We start from the raw sequence: 22,151 nt of genomic DNA, 5'->3' as shown, positions 1-22,151 counted from the left end.
TTGGTCTCCATATTCTAAAAAAAATAAAGACAGAGCAAGCAGTGTTAGAAAAAAAAAAGCAAATCGACAGATTCAGGAGTGTAGGGCACGACGTGCGAGGTGAGATTAAAAGAGCTGATGCCTTTTCAGATTAAGCAAATGGAGGGGACATGACTGAAGTGTTTAAAATTATGAAAGGACTTAGTCCAGTGGATTGCAACTGTGACTTTATAATAAGTTCATAACGAACACGGGGACGCTGTTGGATACTTTTTAAGGGTAAATTTTGCACAATCAGGAAGTTTTTCTTCAGACAAAGAAGTACAGATACAAGAAACAAATTAGCAAGTGGTGAGGTGGAGAGTAGAATGTTAGGGATATTCAAAACGTGACTTGATGTTATTTTGGAGGAATTAGGTGGATTGGACTGGCCCCGCTTTGTTGGGCTGAAGGGCCTCTTCTCATTAAACATTTTCCACTATTCTGATTAAGCCACGGCCTCCAGCCGAACGCTGCAGTATTGCTGATCCTCCCCACCATCTCGACTGAGCTCTTTTGAGCAAACTGATCCTCAAAATGCCCGACTTCCCTTCACATGTGACGGCCCACCAAGCAAATTGTTCATTTGCCAGGACACCAATGCCTATTGAGCATGTGGTGTCACAGAAAATGAGAAAAGCTTGAACTTTTAAAAGGTTTTCATTCCGCAGCTTATCACAAACAGATCACACACTGGGGAGCTGATGGTTGCTCTTCGGAGGTCACTGTGGGTCACCAGGGTCCAGCATGTGTGGAAATCATTCTAGTCACTGCTCTTCTAGTCGATACAAGCGACACTTTCACAATGGGGGTCTTATTTAAAACTGCTACGGTAAATGGGTGACTACCAAATGAAACTAACAGGCACCAATCCACCCAGGAAGAGCAGCAGTGGATAAAACTGCACTTTGAGTGCTTGGCTTCATCCTCACTACTCAACGTGTAATAAATTAAATATAACAAAATGGCACTAACTCCTAACATTGATTTCTTGAACGAAAACAGCAACGTCTCCTTAAAGTCAATTCTAACTGTATTTTAGAAGAACTCATTTACACTCACACAGAAAAAACAATCCTATAATATAATATGGGATTTCTGGAAACCCCCAGGGGGCAACGTATCATAGCCACAGAGGGGTATTGGAGATGACAGCCAGCCTAATCCTCACCAGTGCCTCTCCATAGTCAGAAGAAATGACAAGAGCTAGTGCCGCCATCCGGGACTAAACAAGTACTAAACAAAAGGTATCTAAAGAGAGAGAAAGAGGTTAGGAGCAGGCGCTGATACCCACCACATGACAAACCAACTCAGGATCCCAGAGTAGGGCCCGAATGCAGCTGTGTGACGGGTGGCACCTCAGCACCACACTCATTCAGATGGAGTGGAACAGTGTGAGGTTTTTTACGGTGGCTGGAGTGCCAATTTTTCCACCAACCTCCAGGTTTTTCCCTTCAGGTTGAAGGGCCTACATGCAGGGCTGGATGCAGATTAACGTCATACCCAGGATGGAGCAATTGCAAGGTAAGGGCCGTGCTCAAGGGCCCAACGAAGTAGAGTCACTTTTGCCGTTTATGGGATTTCAACCGGTAACACTCCAGAAGAATCCCGCACATTCCCCCCGCCCCCCTATTGACCTGAAGTGGTTGGCTTCTAAGCTGTGTCACAAATGTACGCCTTGTGGACAGCTTAAAGACTCTGCTAGTGGCAATTCAGAGTCAGTCCACCAGGTGGCAGTGTACACTAACACCTCTTATCATCTTTCCTCTACAGCCTGGTCACCTCTGATGTCACTTCCTTTTTTCACCCCAAAACCCACCTTTTATTGCCTGGCCTGTACTTAACAGGAGGTGTTGTCAGCCTGAGACTTGTGTAGCTGCGTTTCCCCAAAATTACCAAAGTTCAGCAGCTCTAGCATAAAAGATGGGATTCAACAAAAGCCTGACACGTTGTAATGATTCCACAGACAAAATATCCATCCATCCGTTATCTAACCCGCTATATCCTAACTACAGGGTCACGGGGGTTTGCTGGAGCCAATCCCAGCCAACACAGGGCGCAAGGCAGGAAACAAACCCTGGGCAGGGCGCCAGCCCACCACAGAGACAAAATGTCTTCAAGTTTTAGTTAAAATTCAAAGTAAAACAGTTCACACAGAAAAAGAAAAATAGCAAAAATTAGAAAAGTTCTTGTTCAAGAGAAGTTCTGTTCAAAGCTTATAAATCTTGTTACATTTCTAATCATTGCAAATCACTTCTAAAGATTTCTGAATTATGTCAAAACGGTCAGAAAACTGTGTGCCTGTCCCATTTCTAAGTTGAAAATGGGTCTTTTAAGTCCCTGTGAACTGGAACCTGTTCTGAACATCAACGGACTCAACTATCACACTGTATCTCAGTTATAGCAAGAACGTTGTATCTCATACTAACTTACAGGGGGAAAAGACTACTGTATACCATTAATTATGACCATGAAGATCGTTCACTGCGGTGGGTTGGCACCCTGCCCAGGATTGGTTCCTGCCTTGTGCCCTGTGTTGGCTGGGATTGGCTCCAGCAGACCCCCGTGACCCTGTGATCGGATTCAGCGGGTTAGAAAATTGATGGATGGAAGATCGTTCCTCCCCCACACTATGCGACTCTTCAATTCCACCCGGGGGAGTAAATGCTAACATTCATTTTATTTTTATTTATTTCATTTTTTTCATTTCTATTACTATTTAATTTAACATTGTTTCTTTGTGTCAGTGTACTGCTGCTGGATTGTGTGAATTTCCCCTTGGGATTAATAAAGTATCTATCTATCTATCTATGAAAGAAATTCTATTCTATTGAAATTAAACAAACACTTGTATGGGTTTAACTCGAAGCTTTAACTTTCTAAGAATGTCTCTTACAACTTGTGTCCTAAGGGGTGTTCTGTTTGCTGAAGAGCAGTTATTATTTTTGCGTTTATAAAATGCGGGAGCACAGTGGTCCCATAAACCCTAAACCTTTTTCATTTGTTCTGTCTCTTTTTACAGCTGGTATGGAAGATGTTTTCTTACCTGGCCAAGAGGCTCTAAAACTGGAGGCACAATAAAAATGAATGTTCCTGTTCCCTTTGCCATTTGGGAAGCTGCCTCCAAGGGCCATGAGTTCCCACAGTACCTTGGATGAAAGCATCTCCATGATATATAATGACGCTTTTCCACTGCATAGTACGGCACGACACGGTTCAGTTCAGCTCACTTTTGGGGGGTTTTCCACTGGGAACAGTACCTGGTACCTGGTCCTTTTTTAAGTACCACCTCAGCCGAGGTTCCAAGCGCTCCAAACTGTTACCAAAACGTGACGTGTAAACTCTGCTGGTCACTGATTGGCAGGAGAGAATCGTCATTACTGCGTCACTGAACTTGTGACACGAGACACAACAGACCCGCTAGATTTTTAGCACAGCCAGCGAAGGTTCGGACGCACACCATTTTGTTTTAACCAAAACTGGCTGTTTCGTGGTCTATTGAGGAAGTACAGACGTTCCTCTCGTTGGTAGCCGAGGAGCGGATCCGGCGAGAGCTGGATGGGGTGACACGGAATGAAAAAGTTTTTCAGGAGGTCGCTTGTGGCGCGTTTACGATGATGTCACGGCAGTAGAGGCGGCGCAACTATAACGACACGTGAATAACCCCGCCCACTCTAAAGCGGTACTAAACTGCAGTCGAAACGCAAACCGAGCCGAACTGAGCCGAACCAAGGTGAGCTGTACTGAACCGTGCTGTGCCGTACTATGCAGTGGAAAAGCGCCATAACTGTGTGCTTCTGGACAGCAGCCCTTTTGGGCTTAGAGGAGGCCCTCCTTTGAGCTGGGGGTCCCGCTTGAGCTAATAGTGTGTAACAGAGCTACATGATGTGTCTGGGCGTAGACATTTGCTTTCCTTTAAAATGCTATTTGAAAAAAATGAAATGTGAAACAGTAAAGAAAGGGACAGTCCACTTAAAACAAAACATGTCTCTTAAGAGACCCCCCAGTATAATTGAGGGTTTTTTTTTTTTTAACTGCACAAATGAAGGAAAAGAGAGCTGCAGCTTTTAAGATCGATGCCACTAGGATACATCAGGTTTGCAGATTATTGGACTTTTCTTACAGAGGATTGCTTCCATTTGGAGAGAAAACAAGACCAATTGGATGTATATACCGTGGAGTAGGAACAAGCTGGACAGCCATAACGGGATCCATTTGTGAGTTAGGCCAGTGGTTCTCAACCTGTGGGGCGGGCCCCCCTAGGGAGGCGCGAAGTAACAAAAAGGGGGGTGCGAAGATGTAAAAAAAAAAAGAAAACAAGAATCAAAAATATGAAACAAATCTGTTGAAACCAAAACAAATCAACTTAAACTACATTCTGATACTAGAACAATAAATATAGAGTTAGATAAATGTTCATAAAAGTTAAGTAGGTATAATAACATATGCAGCTACATTTCAAAAAAATGTTAGGGGGGGCGCGATTAAAACTGTTATGAAAACTCGGGTCGCAAATACTTAAAGGTTGAGAAACGCTGAGTTAGGCACAAAATTTTGTAAAGGATTTTAAACAGTTGCTGGTACTGAGACTGAAAAATATAAGTGGCAAGATGAGTGTTACTTCTTGATTAACTCTGCATTTTTTCTTTCGTTGCTGTTATATATAATCACTTAATATACGCTCACCGGCCACTTTATTAGGTACAACTTGCCAGTACAGGGTTGGACCCCCTTTTGCCTTTAGAACTGCCGTAATTCCTCATGGCATAGATTCAGCACAGTGCTGGAAACATTCTTCAGGGATTTTGTTCCGTATTGACTTGATAGCATCATGCAGTTGTTGTAGATTTGTCAGCTGCACATCCATGAAGCAAACCTTCAGTTCCACCACATCCTGAAGGTGCTCTATTGGATTGAGATCTGGTGACTGTGAGGCCATGTGAGGGCTATTGAGTACGGTGAACTCATTGTCATGTTCAAGAAACCAGTTTGAGATGATCTGGGCTTTGTGACATGGAGCGTTATCCTGTTTGAAGTAGCCATCAGGAGATGAGTACACTGAGGTCAAAAAGGGACGGACATGGTGAGCAGAAATACTCAGGCAGGCTGTGGCATTTCAATGATGTTCAGTTGGTTCTAAGGGGCCCAAAATGTGCTAAGAAAATGTCCCCCACACCATTACACCACCATCACCAGCCTGAACCATTGATACAAAGCAGGATGGATCCCTGTTTTCATGGTGTTGATGCCAAATTCTGACCCTACCATCAAAATGACGCAGCAGAAATTGAGATCCATCAGAACAAGCAATCTTTTTTCCAATCTTCTGTTGTCCAATTTTGGTGAATTGTAGCCTCAGCTGCCTGTTCTTAGCGGACAGGAGTGTCACCCGCTGTGGTCTCCTGCCGCTGTAGCCCATCTGCTTCAAGGCTTCACGTGTTGTGTGTTCAGTGATGCTCTCCTGCACTCCTCAGTTGTAACGAGTGCTCATTTGAGTTACTGTTGTCTTTCTATCAGTTTGAACCAGTCTGGCCATTGTCCTCTGACCTCTGACAACAACAAGGCATTTTCACCCAGAGATCTGCCACTCACTGGATATTTTCCCTTTCTCTGACCATTTTCTTTAAACCCTGGAGATGGTTGTACATGAAAATCCCAGTAGATCAGCAGTTTCTGAAATACTTGGACCAGCCCGACTGGCACCAACAGCCACGCTGTGTTCAAAGTCACTTTCGTCTCCATTCTGATGCTCGGTTTGAACATCAGCTGATCGTCTTGACAATGTCTACAGGCTGAAATGCATTGAGTTGCTGCCATGCAATTGGCTGCTTAGATATTTACATTAGCAAGCAGTAGAACAGGTGTACCTAATAAAGTGGCCAGTGAGGCGAGTGTATGTCTCAAGCTTAGATCACACCTGTTTAACGATGTGGCGTGGTTTGTGGGGGAAGCAAAACAACAAATGATATAACCAAGAATAACAGCTAATCGAAAGTTGATTGTGGAGAATTAAAGCCCCATAAGTAGTAGCGTCACCGATATCAGATTTATAGTCTCGTACCGTTACAAGTGCTTCCAGGCTACGGTGCAGACATGACGAAAGTACTCCCAGGTACAGCTTAAAAAGGAGATCTCCACCTCACCACAAGACAAAGCTCACCCGTGGTAGTGCAGGTCAAAGAAGAGGAAGAAACATAAGTGAAAGATTTGTAAAAGAAGATGTCTGCTTTTGTAAACTACAAGAATCAAATAAAAAACAAGTCTTTTTGAACCAGAAACGTCCCCCGTGGTCACAAAATCCATCCTTCCCTTTGGTCCAGGAAACTTTGAATTCAGAGGCATCTTGTGGAAAGGCATCCCCTGGCAAGATGGAAGAGGAAGGAAAGTCCTAATGCTGGGAACTATATTAAGAGGATGAGCAGGGAGAGCTCTGGTGATGGCGGAGTCAGGGGCCATTGTTGTTTGGCCAGGCCCCGTAGTTGTACAGTAGGGCTTTGTTGTTTCACTCTATTGTTTTATTCTGTCATACCCTGTAGCGTATGTGTAGTAAGACGCCTTTCATTTAGTATTTTGGGTTCCTGTGTTGTGTTTTGTGTTCTGGTCAACTGTTGAGTGAATCGTATGGTTCACAAAGGAATCTCGGGAAGTGGCGAGAAGTGGAAGTGTCAATCTGAGGTTATCTTCCTGTAATTTTAAAATTAATTCCCATTTGCTTGTGATTTTGGTGCGTTATATTTGTATCTTTTTTTTATATTAGTTTGCACAGCACTCCCTTTTCTTTCAGCATGATATGTATGTAGCAGTCGAGATGAGTCTCCTAATTTTCTCACGGTTTCTAAAATGAGGATTTATTTATTTGGTTTCAGGGACCCCAGGAACACAGCCAGCTTTGCACGCTTTGCACAAACAGGGACACACAATAAAGCGTCTCAAAATAAGCAGATAAAGAATACAGTGGTACCTTGATATACGTCTGCTTTGGAATAAGTCCAACTTGGTATACGACCCTTGTTTGGAATACGACTCCCGTGCTGGAACACTGCACACTACCCATGTTTACCTCTCCATCGAGGCAAAGCCACGACTGCCCACGAGCGTCAGTACGCCAGTTGCTAGCATTCAGTGAACAACCTGTGCTATAACTCTATGTGAATTTTCACGTGATTTTGTGTTTTTTCACGTAAATTTGAATTGATTATTGAAAATTATGAAGGTGGCATGCGTATCTGTCAAAGAATCCGGAACGGATTAAGGATGTATACCAAGGTACCACTGTATATTGTGAGCTGGAGGGCTGATCGCACCCCAAATAGATACAGACGCCCCTGGGAAAACCACAAACCCTGAAACACTGACTACCACCCTCACATTGCTCCTTATCCTTGCACTATTACGCGTAATACAAGCCTCGCGCGGTACTCCGCCGACTTATAAGCCTTGCGCAGCGCCTGGCAGTTTTGGAATTGAATGTTTGCTTTTATCTCTTTCTGCTCCTAGCGGAACTGTCATCTCTGACTTGTCATGGAGCACGATTAAGCTCATGTGTTTGCAGTGTTTGAATAAAAATCCTTCTTGTTTCTACGACCTCCTGTGTCTCTGTGCAAATCTGTGACCCAAGCGTGACAATATTCACTGAATGATAAAACAAACAACACTCATATTCCCCGGCAATATCAATTATTTAACACTGAACAAATGGAACCGAACAAAACTCTAGGCGCTAAACGATAATTAATTAATATTTATGACGCAACCCAAAAATAGTCCAGTACCGCAGTCGCGGATGACAATGGTGAGCAGAATGAAAATCCCCTGTGAACAGCCCTCTGAATGAAATGTAGAGTTTTGTCCTGCCATGTTCCCATTTCACTTCTCAAATATCACTGTGTGTGTCTCCTATATGATATATTTAACTGACATTTTTTATCGTAACAACCAACGATTTATACAGGAAAATAATGACTTATTAACAAGGTTGCCCAAACTTTTGCATCCCACTGTAAGTATGAGGATCATAAATTTTTAGGCATAGCCATCAAGCAGCAGGATGGCCAGCCAATCATATGTCTTGTAAAGGACGACGCACATGGGAGGGCATCCCAGCTGGGATGGGGAAAGATTCTTTACCTGGACAAGTTGGGGGCTAGCCCTCCAGGAGCAGGGTGTTCTCCTCCTTAGCCAGGAAGGTGAAAGAAGATACCAGTCTGGAATTGGGTACGCTGGCATCCCAGCAGGGTTGGACTGAGGAATAATATCCAGCAGGGAGGTCAATTAGATAGATAGATAGATAGATAGATAGATAGATAGATAGATAGATAGATAGATAGATAGATAGATAGATAGATAGATAGATAGATAGATAGATAGATAGATAGATAGATAGATAGATAGATAGATAGATAGATAGATAGATAGATAGATAGATACTTTATTAATCCCAAGGGGATGATAGAAGGACCAGGATGGACAACCAGTTAGGGCTGCATGCTTTCCCCAATATGTTAGGTGGCAGCATCTCCGGGTGGTGCTACCAGTATGGACACCCACAAGGTATACATGCTGGGAACTGTAGTCTCATGGGGGCAGCATCATTGGGATCTGGGGTTACCACCAGAACGTACTGTGCAAATTTGTGATTGCTGCTTTTGGGGACTTCTGTTCAACCCAGAAGAGCTTCCTTGGGGTTAATTCCAGTTCTCAGATAAAAGAAGCAGCTCAAACTTATCCAGGTGAGTCAGTGTCAAGAGAAGTTCTGGACAACACTCGCCTGGGAGAAGTTTGGAATAAGAGCGAGAAAGAGAGGAGAGTATTCGTGGTTTGTATAATGTGGAAGAAAACTTTTGTAAGGTGAAAGGTGAAAATAAACTGTTTTATTGTACTAGGACCTGTGCTGTTGTGATTGTCCTTGGAGAGCTGAAGTGCCACCTACTGGTCACAATCTGTAATATCACAAGGTTCAGAGTCCCACATGGCTTTTTGACTTAATAATGTCTATCTTTCTTCTTTTGCTATTATTCTGTTTTTCTAAATGCCACTTTGCTTTTAATTTCTTATAATTTGTTTTTATCTCTGGAGTGATTGGCATGATAAAGTAAATACAGGATACTTACTGTGGGGAGACTGCCATTCTCTTTCTCATAGGCTGGTAAGTGGTGTTAACTGAGTGTGTCAGCCATTATGATTAGGTATGGGTTATATCCAAGGACACATTGAAGGTACGTCAGTCTATATGTGTCTTGGTCATTCTCAGGGACCAGGGAAGCCTTAGGTCTAGGTATATCTGGGAACATCTGTGTGTGTTGGTCCTGCAGTAGCTAGCGAGTCCCTATGTAGAGTACTGAAGAGTGACACTCAGTGCTTGTGTGGGCAGAGTCTGCATAGTGAAATTTAGAGCACAAGAGGCAGTGACGTGTGAGGTTTGTGGCATGACACATGTTAAATAAATAATCAGGACTCCCGGAGCGTGCCAGCTCCAGGCAGGTGCAGGTGCATATGTACACGTTCACACGTCACTCTGAGATTGACTGCAGTGCTTGGCTGATCGCGCATTCACATGCAGATACGGGTGGATCAGTCAGGTGCTTCATTCACACGTCTGAGATAGTGGACAACTGTACCTGCACCAGGACAATGTGAAGAAGACAGTCTGAAGGACAGCTGAGAAGGCGAACGATCAGGATGTAGCCAGATGGCAGCAGCACATGAGAAAGGAGACAGAGGGACCGGGCCCCGCGAGCTGAGCAAAGTGAGTGGTGCTACTTGGTGGGTTACCATCAAATAGTGTAAGAGCGGGGATGGGGAATGAACCTTCTAAGGGCCAAGGTGGTGCCGCACTGGCCTATGGGGTGATGGAGGTCTGGCTGGGCACATCCTGGAGGAGGCAGGAGAGGTGGTCATAGCTGTCGGTGTCTCCACCACTTGGGGTGTGCTGGGCTGGCTGAAGAAGAACTTGATTCTGATATTGCCTTATCTGGATTTGCCCAGCTGTTTCATCATTTATGGTTTACAAGATAACACAACTGAAATACCCGGCGTTGCCCAGAAGGGAAAGTAAAGTGCTTTTTTTTTTTATGGTTTGAGAAAAATTTTTAAAAACACAACTTTAAAAATAAAAATAAATTAACAAACAATGAAGACTTACTAATGTGCTTGTCTTGTGGTCTCGTATGTATGTTATCATCCAACTCTATTTAATTTCAAAAGCCAAAAGCAACAGGGGTGCAGTGGCGCTCAAACATAAAGAATGCTAGCAGTCACCTCCAGTTCGCCCTCTGGTGGTCGTTCTGAGTGTCAACTGGATGATAACGTGCATACAAGACTTCAAGATCATCCTCCACCCTAAACAGAAAGGAGTGGGTTAGGGTTGATTTCACCCTACGGTATTTTTAGTTGACCAATAAGAAACATGTGTACCAAGTTTCATGAAAATCGCTCCAGCCGTTCGGAAGTGATGCTGGAACATACTGTACATACATACACACACATACATTGACTTTTTTCTCTATTATAAAGAAAAACTTTGGAAGGAGATGAGATGTGATTTTCTCGGAGAGACACTTATATGTCCCGGCAGACGAGTCCACGACCAGGGCCAGAAATTAAGGACAAAGATTAAATGACAAAGTAGAACGTCATAAAGATTTAAAAAATGTTCGCTTGGTACACATGCAGAGCAGGTTAGAGATAATGGAAGTACGAAAGTTCGAAAGTCTCAAAAAAAGGATAGGAAAGATCATATTAGCGTAAACGAATGGAAATTACTACTCGGTGAAATAACAGAACAGCGAAAACAGACCGAATATATTGTTCGGATTTAAACTTTAAGTTGGAGACTTGTAGATCGTCTAATTCGTGTTGCCAGCGAGAATTAAAAGATTCCAAAAACATTGGCGCAGTATGAAGTCCTGTGAGACGGAGACTTTTAACATGAGATTTTTTCAAGTCTTACAACTATTTTCGAACAAGAACCCAGTCACCTAATCTCATTCGTGTGAATGCTTTTGGCAGACACACTTCCTTCACTCTCAGCTCTTATCAATTTAATCAGGGCAATAATTTTATACGTTCTAGATGACACATCAACAACTAAGCGAAGAAGAAAGAGCATGGACAAACAGTCGAGAAAGTCATTTTATTTATTAGAGGGAAAGAAACGATATTCACTCACAGGCAGTTATACGTTGCGTTGTCACAACGTAAGTCCAAACAAAACTCAATGCAATCTTGAAGAGAAGTTAATTCCAAATATTGTTTTTACTAAAGTTTTAAAGTAAAAGTGAAAATAATGCACGTGTAACAATTTCCATGAAAATAACAATCAGTATATCCGGTAGACCAAACCCGGGGGTGGACGAGCAAAGTGATCAGGGGGTGGAGCCCCCAGTATATATATAGATTTATTTATTGATGCTCATCATTTTTTGTGCAGGTTTTTTGTAAATAAAAGCACTGGCACCTACCACTTGCTGACTGTGTTTGTGTCTTTATCTTCCCAGCTCATCTCGGTTTACTACTCTTGACAGTTTCGGGTTTAAGTTTTCTGGATCATGGAGCTAACCCGAATTGCCACAGAGTCGACTTGCTGTGTTCCACTCATCCCACAATAATACAGCATATGGGAAGTTGTTCCACAAACTCTGCAAACAAGCGTTCAGCTCCAGAATCAAACTACGCTGTTCCAATGAATGTGCAACATCCTTCTCTCTGGCAAGCATACAATCTAACCGAACTCACAAAACGTGCACAGCGGCTTCCTGCTGCCTTCACTTGACTGCGTCTACTGCTGCTTCTCAAACCAGAGTGGGGCTTCCCACCATGCTCAGGGGCTACTTTTTCATGTGACATTGCACATTATACTTTCACTAAACAACACTTCCTGAAAAAGTATAGGTCACTTTAAAAACACACGTACAGCTTGTGTGCAATTTTGAAAATTACAGAAAGCCGTCACACATCAGTCGCCAAGTCAACAAGCCCGCCTGACTCAGCCAGCGATCAAACAGAAACAAGCAGAAATGCTTTTTATGTGCTTTTAGACAAGAGTGAGTTAAGTGGACTCCTGCTGTTCAGCTTTTCTATTCATTTCCAAGGGCCACCACCACCACCATGGCCCAAAGAATGAATGAAAGCCTTTCTTAAATGGACGCTGGTTAGAGCCTCAAAACACTGCACAGCACGATTATTGTCTTAGCCATTAAGAGCAAAATTAGCTACTTAGTGAGAAAGCAGGAAGTCTTCACGAGATTTTATTGTTGTGCTATTTCTGTATTTTTTCATTCCAGGATCAGCAGACGATTACATGGAAGGCTGAGACTGACAGGTTGATTGTTATGAACTACAAGGAGCTGCATCTGCTGCTTTTTTAAGCACATAGCTTCAAATATGCAGTCACTGCCTTTTACTTACTTTTATTTATTTGAGGATCTAACTGATTATTTTTTAAATGTGTATGTCCAATTTAATTTTTCTTTATATTCTAACTGGTGCGCAGGAACTCTGCACTTCTCACTATGGAGTGCATATCAATTGTAGGTGCCAAGGTGGACAAATGGGCTTCCTGGCTGGGACGGTCAAGATACCACAATAGGGGGACGGTGGGAGTTGTGACACAACCTGGCTGGGACATCCTGCAGTCTTAGTTTGGCTGAGTATGAAAAATATTGGATGGATCTGGGGATGGTAAATGGCAGGAGCAGTTCATTCCCCCGCACAAAAGGTGGCAGTGTTCCTCTGGGCTGATCACACTTAAGGCGCTTTTCCACTGCATAGTACGGCACAGCACGGTTCAGTACAGCTCACCTTGGTTCGGCTCAGTTCGGCTCGGTTTGCGTTTCGACTGCAGTTTAGTACCACTTTAGAGTGGGCGGGATTATTCACGTGTTGTTATAGTTGCGCCGCCTCTACTGCCGTGACACCGTGGAACTTTTACAACAACACGCAGTCAACGACAACACTTTAGCTCAACGACGCGCAAGTGTAAGCATCTAAAAAAAGCACATCACTAGCTAACTTTTATCGCTGTTGCAAAGCATAAAATGAACTTAACTACCAGTGTAACATTAAAATGCTGATTCTGTATATTATAGATCTTCCACATTTTGCAAAAAAGTCGTCGCAACAGACCATCTGTTTGGACATTTAACCGTGCTTCAGAGTGGTGGGATGTGATTGTTCCCAGTTTTACAAACACTCAGTGGCTGGAGAACTGTCGAATGTCTGAAGAAACATTCATCCACTTATGCAACAAACTGCGTCCAGCGATGGAGAGACGGGACACAAACTTCCGCGTGTGTGTACCTTTAAAGAAAAGAATAGCCAGTGACGCAGTAATGACGATTTTCTCCGGCCAATCAGTGACCAGCAGAGTTTACACGTCACGTTTTGGTAACGGTTTGGCGCTTGGAACCTCGGCTGAGGTGGTACTAAAAAAAGGACCAGGTACCAGGTACTGTTCCCAGTGGAAAACCCCCCAAATGTGAGCTGAACTGAACCGTGTCGTGCCGTACTATGCAGTGGAAAAGTGCCATTAGAACACCCATAGGGTGGCATGGAAACTGCAGGTTGGAAGTCCAGCTTTATTGAGGTGCACTACCAGCGGAGGGATTTCCACATAACCCGTAAGTGCACCGGAAGACCAGTCAAGTGGCACCAGAAGCTGTCCTGGGTCAGGATAGTCAGAGTCGGGATGCAGCGGGCAACACTCACCAGGAGAACGGAAGAAGCTTAACAATGGTGATTTTGGCTGTGTTAGCTAGAAAGGGTTTTGGTGAGAAATAAAATCCTTTCTTTGTCTCTTGAGTTGTGATGAGCGAAATTGTGTCTGGAAGAAATTGATTCTGTGGAGAGGTGTGTTTTATACACGTAACGAGTTGAGGTCAGGAGTATCTGTGATTGATTGATTGATTGATTGATTGATTGATTGATTGATTGATTGTAATCGGGCACACAGCCAATCTGTGGGAGCCAGAATTCTGGCTGGGTTGTCAGGTTTTGAATGCTTATTTCTCTCAATGACATGCAAATCCATTTCTGCATTTTTCGTTTATATTCTGTCTCCATCTCCATTAAAATGAAACTACCATAAAAGTTAGAAACTGCTCATTTCTTTGTAAGCGAGCAAACTTGCAAATTCAGCAGGGGATCAAATACTTCTTTCCCCCACTGTCTATGTATGTATGGCTTAGTATAGGCTGCAATCTCTAATGAAACTCTTCCCAGGCATTGTGCGCCCCCTGATGGATAAATTTTAAAACATGGAACCTAAAACTCAAAGTAAATCTATTACAGAATGGCGTCAACCTGCCTTTCGGAATGGCCCAATGGAGATGCTGCCGAATGACCTCAAGAGAGCTGCTTGCACCAGACATCCTAAGAACATGACCCAATTGTGGAAAATTCCTGCTGAATATTGTAATGGTCTGAGTCAGTGCTACTGGTATTACTTCTTTGAGGTTTAATCGGTTCATCGACAAAAGCGCGATAGACATATGCACCCTGACAAAAACCACGACGGACAAATGAGCGCTGACAAAATCGCGAGAGAGGCCAAGAGAGTGGTACTCGTACGTGCGCATTATGTACACATTATGTGCTAGGTTATAACTGTTATAACTGCTGATGGCATGCCACGAACAAATAACTCAGTCGAGGGTTGGCATAACGCGCCGTATACAAAGCGGAATTACCAGCAGTCAGGCAGCCAGCAAGTCTAAATACGCTCAACTATCAAGACGTCTTGCTGCAATTCTTCCTACATATGCAGGGCGTGATCTTAAGGACTATCTGTGTGCCGTGCTGATGGCATGCCGCATCTCATAATATTGACTTCTAAAATAAACATTATTATATATGTTTTAAACTAGTAATTCACATTTAATGAAACCTTTGCGATTTTGTCGGCGCGCATATGTCTATCGCACAAATGTCGGGTCACAATTTAATCGGTGTCACACAATTGGGAAGCTGAATGGACCAAGTGAATGTAATTACCCACTAGGCCAGGGGGTGGCAGGGCGCACTAAACCTGCTTCTGTTGTCTCTGCAGGCCAAATATGGGAAAACCTACCCGATTCAAAACTGATGACGTCACTTCCTGTTCCAGCACCAAGGATGACATCACCTCCAGTTCCAGCAGCAAGAACAATGTCACTTCCGGTTCCACACCCAAGAGATGACGTCATTTCTGGTTCTAGCTATAGATGACATCACTTCCGATTTTGGCCTTCAAAGCCGCCATATTTCTCAAACCAGATCAGTTCATTTTGGACCTTGAACCATGCACATCAGTGCAATACCCTTTTGTAGCAGCCAGGGACAATATATGGGTGTCTGTCCCAAACCTTTTTATGTGTGTTGACACTAATTCTTTGCACACCGGTTATTATGTCCAAGGGTTCTCTAACTTTGTCCATAGTACACTGTGACTGTTTGATGGATGTGTTCAGTAAAGACATGGAAGATTATAACTGTCTGTCTGTGTGTTGTATTTGTCTGTACTTGTGACTGAGATGAAGATCAGATCACATTTAATGACCAACTAAGGCAGAAAACCCGGTCATTCCAAAGGGTCCACACGTTTTTTCTTTCCATTGTAAGGTGTGGCACTGGAGACGGAGCCTGACCTTAATGCTTTACGTATCCAACTTTGGATGAAAGGCCTCACCAGGTCAATTAGCCAAAGCCCGTAGGCTTGTAGAAAAACGTGCAAAAAGCACACAGTCAGTGACAAGGCTAGGATTAGACCCTCGATTACTGCACATTCAAGACCACCATGCCACCACAGGGCCACAAATTCTCATCATGTAAACAGGTTAGTTGGGACAATGGAAGACATCACTTTGTGTCTCTGAACGAGTTTTGCATCCTTCACACAGCCGAGCCTCTCCCTCTCCCTCTCTCATTCCTCAGTTACATTGAGCACACTGATTGGAACTTAATGTCCCTCCCTTTCAGATAAACGGCCATACGGGCTTTTTTTGCTGCTCACCTTTTCTCCTTGATCAGCAGGTTGGAGATGAAGTCTTTGGCCTCTTCAGAGACATTTTCAAAGAACTCTTCGTCAAAATACCAGTTGACTGACAGTACGTTGCTGAGTGTCTGGCTGTCGTTGTCACCGAGAAATGGCGAGAGGCCACTTAACCTGAGAAAAGAAATTGTGAAGGTCGGTGAGAAGTTTAAAGTAGGACACCAAGGACACCATCTGTCTCAGAGGCATTGAAAACACTATAGAGATAAACTGAGTGAGATTATACTCATTAGAGAAGATGATCTATAAAATACTGATTGAGACGGTGTTCACTATGTGAGATGCTATATAAAAGATGATTAAAGGTGACAGTGCGCTTTATAATTGATTGTTATTTTTTAACCCACTTAATCCAGAGCAGGGTCATGGGGGCTGGAGACCATCCCAGCTAGCATGGGGCGCAAGACACAAACCCTGAAGAGGGTGCCAGTCTGAGATAGTGTTCACTTTGAAATACAATCATATATAACAGAGTGATTGATTGATTGATTGATTGAGATAATGCTCAGTATTAAAAACATTATATAGATAAATTGAACTAGGTTGTACTCACTATAAAGATAATATATAAAATACTGTGATCACTTTGAAAGATTCTACAGTCATATGAAAAAGTTTGTGAACCCCTCTTATCCTGCATAATAATTGACTCTCCTTTCAACAAAACAGATAACAGTGGTATGTCTTTCATTTCCTAGGAACATCAGAGTACTGCTGTGTTTTCCGAACAAAGATTTTTACTCACGCAGTATTTAGTTATGAAATTAAATCAAATATGAAAAACTGGTTGTGCAAAAATGTGGGTCCCCTTGTCATTGTGCTGATTTGAATGCCTGTCACTGCTCAATGCTGATTACTTGTAACACCAAATTGGTTGGATGAGCTTGTTAAGCCTTGAACTTCATAGACCGGAGTGTCCAATCACGAGTGGTAAAAGGTATTTAAGGAGGTCCATTGCAAGTTGTGCTTCCTTCCCTTTGACTCTCCTCTGAAGAGTGACAGACAGCATGGGATCCTCAAATAAACTCTCAAAAGATCTGAAAACAAAGATTGTTGCGTCTCCTTGTTTAGGGGAAGGCTACAAAAAGCCATCTCAGAGGTTTAAACTGTCAGGTTCAACTGTAAGGAATGGAATCAGGAAATGGAAGGCCACAGGCACAGTTGCTGTTAAATCCAGCAGGTCTGGCAGGCCAAGAAAAATACAGGAGCGGCAAATGAGCAGGATTGTGAGAATGGCTACAGACAACCCACAGATCACCTCCAAAGACCTGCAAGAACATCTTGCTGCAGATGGTGTATCTGTACATCGTTCTACAGTTCAGCACAATTTGCACAAAAAACATTTGTATGGCAGGGTGATGAGGAAGAAGCCCTTTCTGCACTCACGCCACAAACAGAGTCGCTTGTTGAATGCAATGCTCATTTAGACCAGCCAAATTCATTTTGGAACAAAGTGCTTTGAACTGATGAGACAAAAATTCAGTTATTTGGTGAGAACAAAAAGCGTTTTGCATGGCAGAAGCAGAACACCGCATTCCAAGAAAAACACCTGCTACCTGCTGTCAGATTTAGTGGAGGTTCCATCATGCTGTGTGGCTGTGTGATTACAGTGCATCCAGAAAGTATTCACAGCGCATCACTTTTTCCACATTCTGTTATGTTACAGCCTTATTCCAAAATGGATTAAATTCATTTTTATCCTCAGAATTCTATACACAACATCCCATGATGACAACGTGAAAAAAGTTTACTTGAGGTTTTTGCAAATTTATTAAAAATAAAAAAACTGAGAAATCCCATGTACATAAGTATTCACAGCCTTTGCTCAATACTTTGTTGATGCACCTTTGGCAGCAATTACAGCCTCAAATCTTTTTGAAAATGATGCCACAAGCTTGGCACACCTACCCTTGGCCAGTTTCGCCCATTCCTCTTTGCAGCACCTCTCAAGCTCCATCAGGTTGGATGGGAAGCGTCGGTGCACAGCCATTTTAAGATCTCTCCAGAGACGTTCAATCAGATTCAAGTCTGGGCTCTGGCTGGGCCACTCAAGGACATTCACAGAGTTGTCCTGAAGCCACTCCTTTGATATCTTGGCTGTGTGCTTAGGGTCGTTGTCCTGCTGAAAGGTGAACCGTCACCCCAGTCTGAGGTCAAGAGCGCTCTGGAGCAGGTTTTCATCCAGGATGTCTCTGTACATTGCTGCAGCCATCTTTCCCTTTATCCTGACTAGCCTCCCAGTTCCTGCCACTGAAAAACATCCCCACAGCATGATGCTGCCACCACCATGCTTCACTGTACGGATGGTACTGGCCTGGTGATGAGCGGTGCCTGGTTTCCTGCAAACATGACGCCTGGAATTCACACCAAAGAGTTCAATCTTTGTCTCATCAGACCAGAGAATTTTGTTTCTCATGGTCTGAGAGTACTTCAGGTGCCTTTTGGCAAACTCCAGGCAGGCTGCCATGTGCCTTTTACTAAGGAGTGGCTTCCGTCTGGCCACTCTACCATACAGGCCTGATTGGTGGATTGCTGCAGAGATGGTTGTCCTTCTGGAAGGTTCTCCTCTCTCCAGACAGGACCTCTGGAGCTCTGACAGAGTGACCATCAGGTTCTTGGTCACCTCCCTCGCTCAGTTTAGATGGCCGGCCAGCTCTTGGAAGAGTCCTGGTGGTTTCCAACTTCTTCCACTTACAGATGATGGAGGCCACTGTGCTTACTGGCACCTTCAAAGCAGCAGACATTTTTCTGTAACCTTCCCCAGATTTGTGCCTTGAGACAATCCTGTCTCGGAGGTCTACAGACAATTCCTTTGACTTCATGCTTGGTCTGTGCTCTGACATGAACTGTCAGCTGTGGGACCTTCTATAGACAGGTGTGTGCCTTTCCAAATCAGGTCCAATCAACTGAATTTACCACAGGTGGACTCCAATTAAGCTGCAGAAACATCTCAAGGATGATCAGGGGAAACAGGATGGACCTGAGCTCAATTTGGAGCTTCATGGCAAAGGCTGTGAATACTTATGTACATGTGCTTTCTCTGTTTTTTTATTTTTAATAAATTTGCAAAAACCTCAAGTAAACTTTTTTCACGTTGTCATTATGGGATGTTGTGTGTAGAATTCTGAGGATAAAAATGAATTTAATCCATTCTGGAATAAGGCTGTAACATAACAAAATGTGGAAAAAGTGATGTGTTGTGAATACTTTCTGGATGCACTGTAGTTCAGGGACTGGGGCTTTTGTTAAAGTCGAGGGTCAGATGAATTCAAGCCAATATCAACAAATTCTTCAGGATAATGTTCAAGCATCAGTCACAAAGTTGAAGTTATGCAGGGGTTGGATATTCCAACAAGACAATGACCCAAAACACAGTTCGAAATCTACAAAGGCATTCATGCAGAGGGAGAAGTACAATGTTCTGGAATGGCCATCACAGTCCCCTGACTTGAATATCATTGAAATTCTATGGGATGATTTGAAGCAGGCAGTCCATGCTGGGCAGCCATCAAATTTAACTGAGCTGGAGAGATTCTGTATGGAAGAATGGTCAGAAATACCTCCATCCAGAGTCCAGACACTCCTCAAAGGCTATAGGAGGCGTCTAGAGGCTCTTATATTTGAAAAGGAGGCTCAACTAGGTATTGACGTCATATCTCTGTTGGTGCCCACATTTATGCACCTGTCTAATTTTGTTATGATGCATATTGCACATTTTCTGTTAATCCAATAAACTTAATGTCACTGCTGAAATCCTACTGTGTCCATAAGGCATGTCATCTATTAAAAGGAAGTTGCTACTTTGAAAGCTCAGCCAATAAGGAAAAAAAATCCAAACAATTAAGAGGGGTTCCCAAACTTTTTCATATGACTGTATATGAAGGATATATTGATAGATCGTGATAGTGCTCTTTATAAAAGATACTATCTCTAATTTTAATTTAATTTTTAATTGATATGCTCCTCACTGTTAAACACATGATACAAAAGACTATCTTTGAAACACAACTTATAAAAGATTGACTGATTAATTGACTGATTGAGACTGTGCTCAAGATCTACTGTACATACATAAAAACTGACTGAGGCTTTGCTGACAATAAAAGACAGTATATAAAATATTGACTGAGACCATCTTCACAGTGAAAGACGGTACGTAAAAGATGACTTGATTGTCATATTGCCAAATGTTACAACACTATATAAAGGATAAAGTGAGTCAGTGCTCACCGTGAAAGACTGAAGGAAACAATAGGAACATTTGACCAACTGATTGATTGATTGATTGATTGATTGATTGCGATGGTGCTCACCGTTGAGAACACTGCACAAAAATTGAGATTGTGCCCACTATAAATGACATGATTTTTAAAACGAATGATTGGTTGGCAATGCTCATTTAAAAACACTTTAATTAATTGAGCTGGTGCTGTCACTTATTGGATGAGAGAGAGGCAGAGAGAGGTTGGGAGAATGTGCCGATAGCGCTTTGCTGCTCCCACCACCCGACGGACCACCTGGATTGGGACCCGAGTACAGCAGGTGACACCTTTTTATGGTGGCTTCAGTGCTACATGATGGGTCTTCCCTAATTATACTTGTACCATCAAATTAACAACATTTTGGATACAAATCTTTGCATGCCTATCAGACAGCCTTGGTGTCACCATCCCTCCTGAGCCATTAACAGTTGTGTTTGGTGGACTTCCAGACGGCTTTCAAGTGGAGAAGGACAAACAAACTGTGATTTCCTTTACCTCACTATTAGCACGTGGACTTGTCTCGCTCAACTGGAAGAATCCTACCCCACCACTCTTAAATCAGAGGGTAACCGATATCCTATGCTACTTGAAATTGGAAAAAAAATCAAATTCTAAGTTAGAGGATCTGTTCAAAACTTTAAAATATGGCAGGATCTGATGAATAACATCTAAGAATAAGCTTCCATTTCGGGTTAAAGGATACCCTTCTTTTCTTGCTCCTTTTATAGAGTAGCTGCAGTTGCTGGCTCCTCTCTCTTTCTTTTGGATGGCGGTCGGATTTTGCTTTGATTTATTAAATTTGACTTGACGGTATGGAATGTTATCTGTTTAAGATCAATAAATATCTAAAAAACATAAATAAATACTTCGAACGTCAAGGTGATCAGGATGCCAGAGAGTGGCGACGGGCTGCACGCTCATCAGCTTCTGCTGGTGAGAATTTCACTGCACTCTGCACGTGACAGTAAGGACCCTTTGACCTCGTATACACAACAGATACCTTCCGATAGTCAGTGTTATAAAAGTCGTTACACAAGTGACCAATTTATTGAGCCTCCCGCCACACATACATTATTTAATAGATTGATGGACTGACTGAATGATGAATCAATTAACTGACTGAAGAGTGAGGTCTTGTTCTCTACAACAGCTACTATATTAAGGATGCATTACTTCAATGTGGGAGCCCTCACTATTAAAGGTACCTGATTTTATGGAAGACTGACGGATTGCTTGAGATAGCACTGACTGTAAAAGGTACTATATAATATATAGATTGTCTGAATGCCTGTACTTCTCTGTGTCCACCCTAAATCACAGGGCTGCACCTTTGATCTCCATCGTGCCTCCCTTTGCTCTACTTGTCAACTCTGCCACTAACAAAGTGCCTGGCATGAAATTCTCTGTGGCACTGAAACCTTGCGTGACTCACAGCATGTATGAAATAACTCCAAGGGTCCACAAGTCAGTTGGGAAGGAGACAAAATCAAAGTTGACAATCTCAGGGGCCAAGAACTCCGGGGTACCAAAAGAGACCCTCAGTTTCTCCCTGGGTTTGTATCTGTAATTACAATAACAAAAAAAAAAACAGCAAAAAGTAAGAGCAACATTTGAAATGAGTGACAAGTGACAACAATTTTGAGAGTTCGGCAGTACATTCATGACGAGCAAGAAGGGAGGAACTCCCAGGGTCTTTATGGATTGTTGTTTTATTATATAATGATATTATAGCAGCTTTTACAGCAGTCATCTGTATAAATAAAGGGGCAGCAAGTTGCTTGGAGTCAACCTGCCATGGTGGGCTTTGCAGGACCACTCTTTAGTCTCTAAGCCACTTGGCCTAGCCG

The 22,151-nt window shown here is 42.9% G+C and overlaps 1 protein-coding gene across 3 annotated transcripts in view; it reads right to left on the bottom strand.

Annotated features, from left to right (window-relative positions):
- LOC120538383 (myosin light chain kinase family member 4-like) overlaps window positions 1-22,151 on the bottom strand; it is a 75,016-nt gene that overhangs the window by 7,884 nt on the left and 44,981 nt on the right. For all 3 annotated transcript variants that reach the window (XM_039767878.1, XM_039767879.1, XM_039767880.1), the window contains 2 exons: window positions 21,737-21,865; window positions 16,004-16,156 (listed from right to left, as the gene is read on the bottom strand). In XM_039767878.1, coding sequence (XP_039623812.1) covers window positions 16,004-16,156; window positions 21,737-21,865 — 282 coding nt within the window. The remainder of the gene's footprint in view (window positions 1-16,003; window positions 16,157-21,736; window positions 21,866-22,151) is intronic.

This window comes from Polypterus senegalus, chromosome 10, assembly GCF_016835505.1.
Source record: "Polypterus senegalus isolate Bchr_013 chromosome 10, ASM1683550v1, whole genome shotgun sequence".
Lineage (NCBI taxonomy): Eukaryota > Metazoa > Chordata > Cladistia > Polypteriformes > Polypteridae > Polypterus > Polypterus senegalus.
The sequence above is the reverse complement of the archived record's forward strand: the minus strand, read 5'-3'. Positions and strand labels throughout refer to the sequence as shown.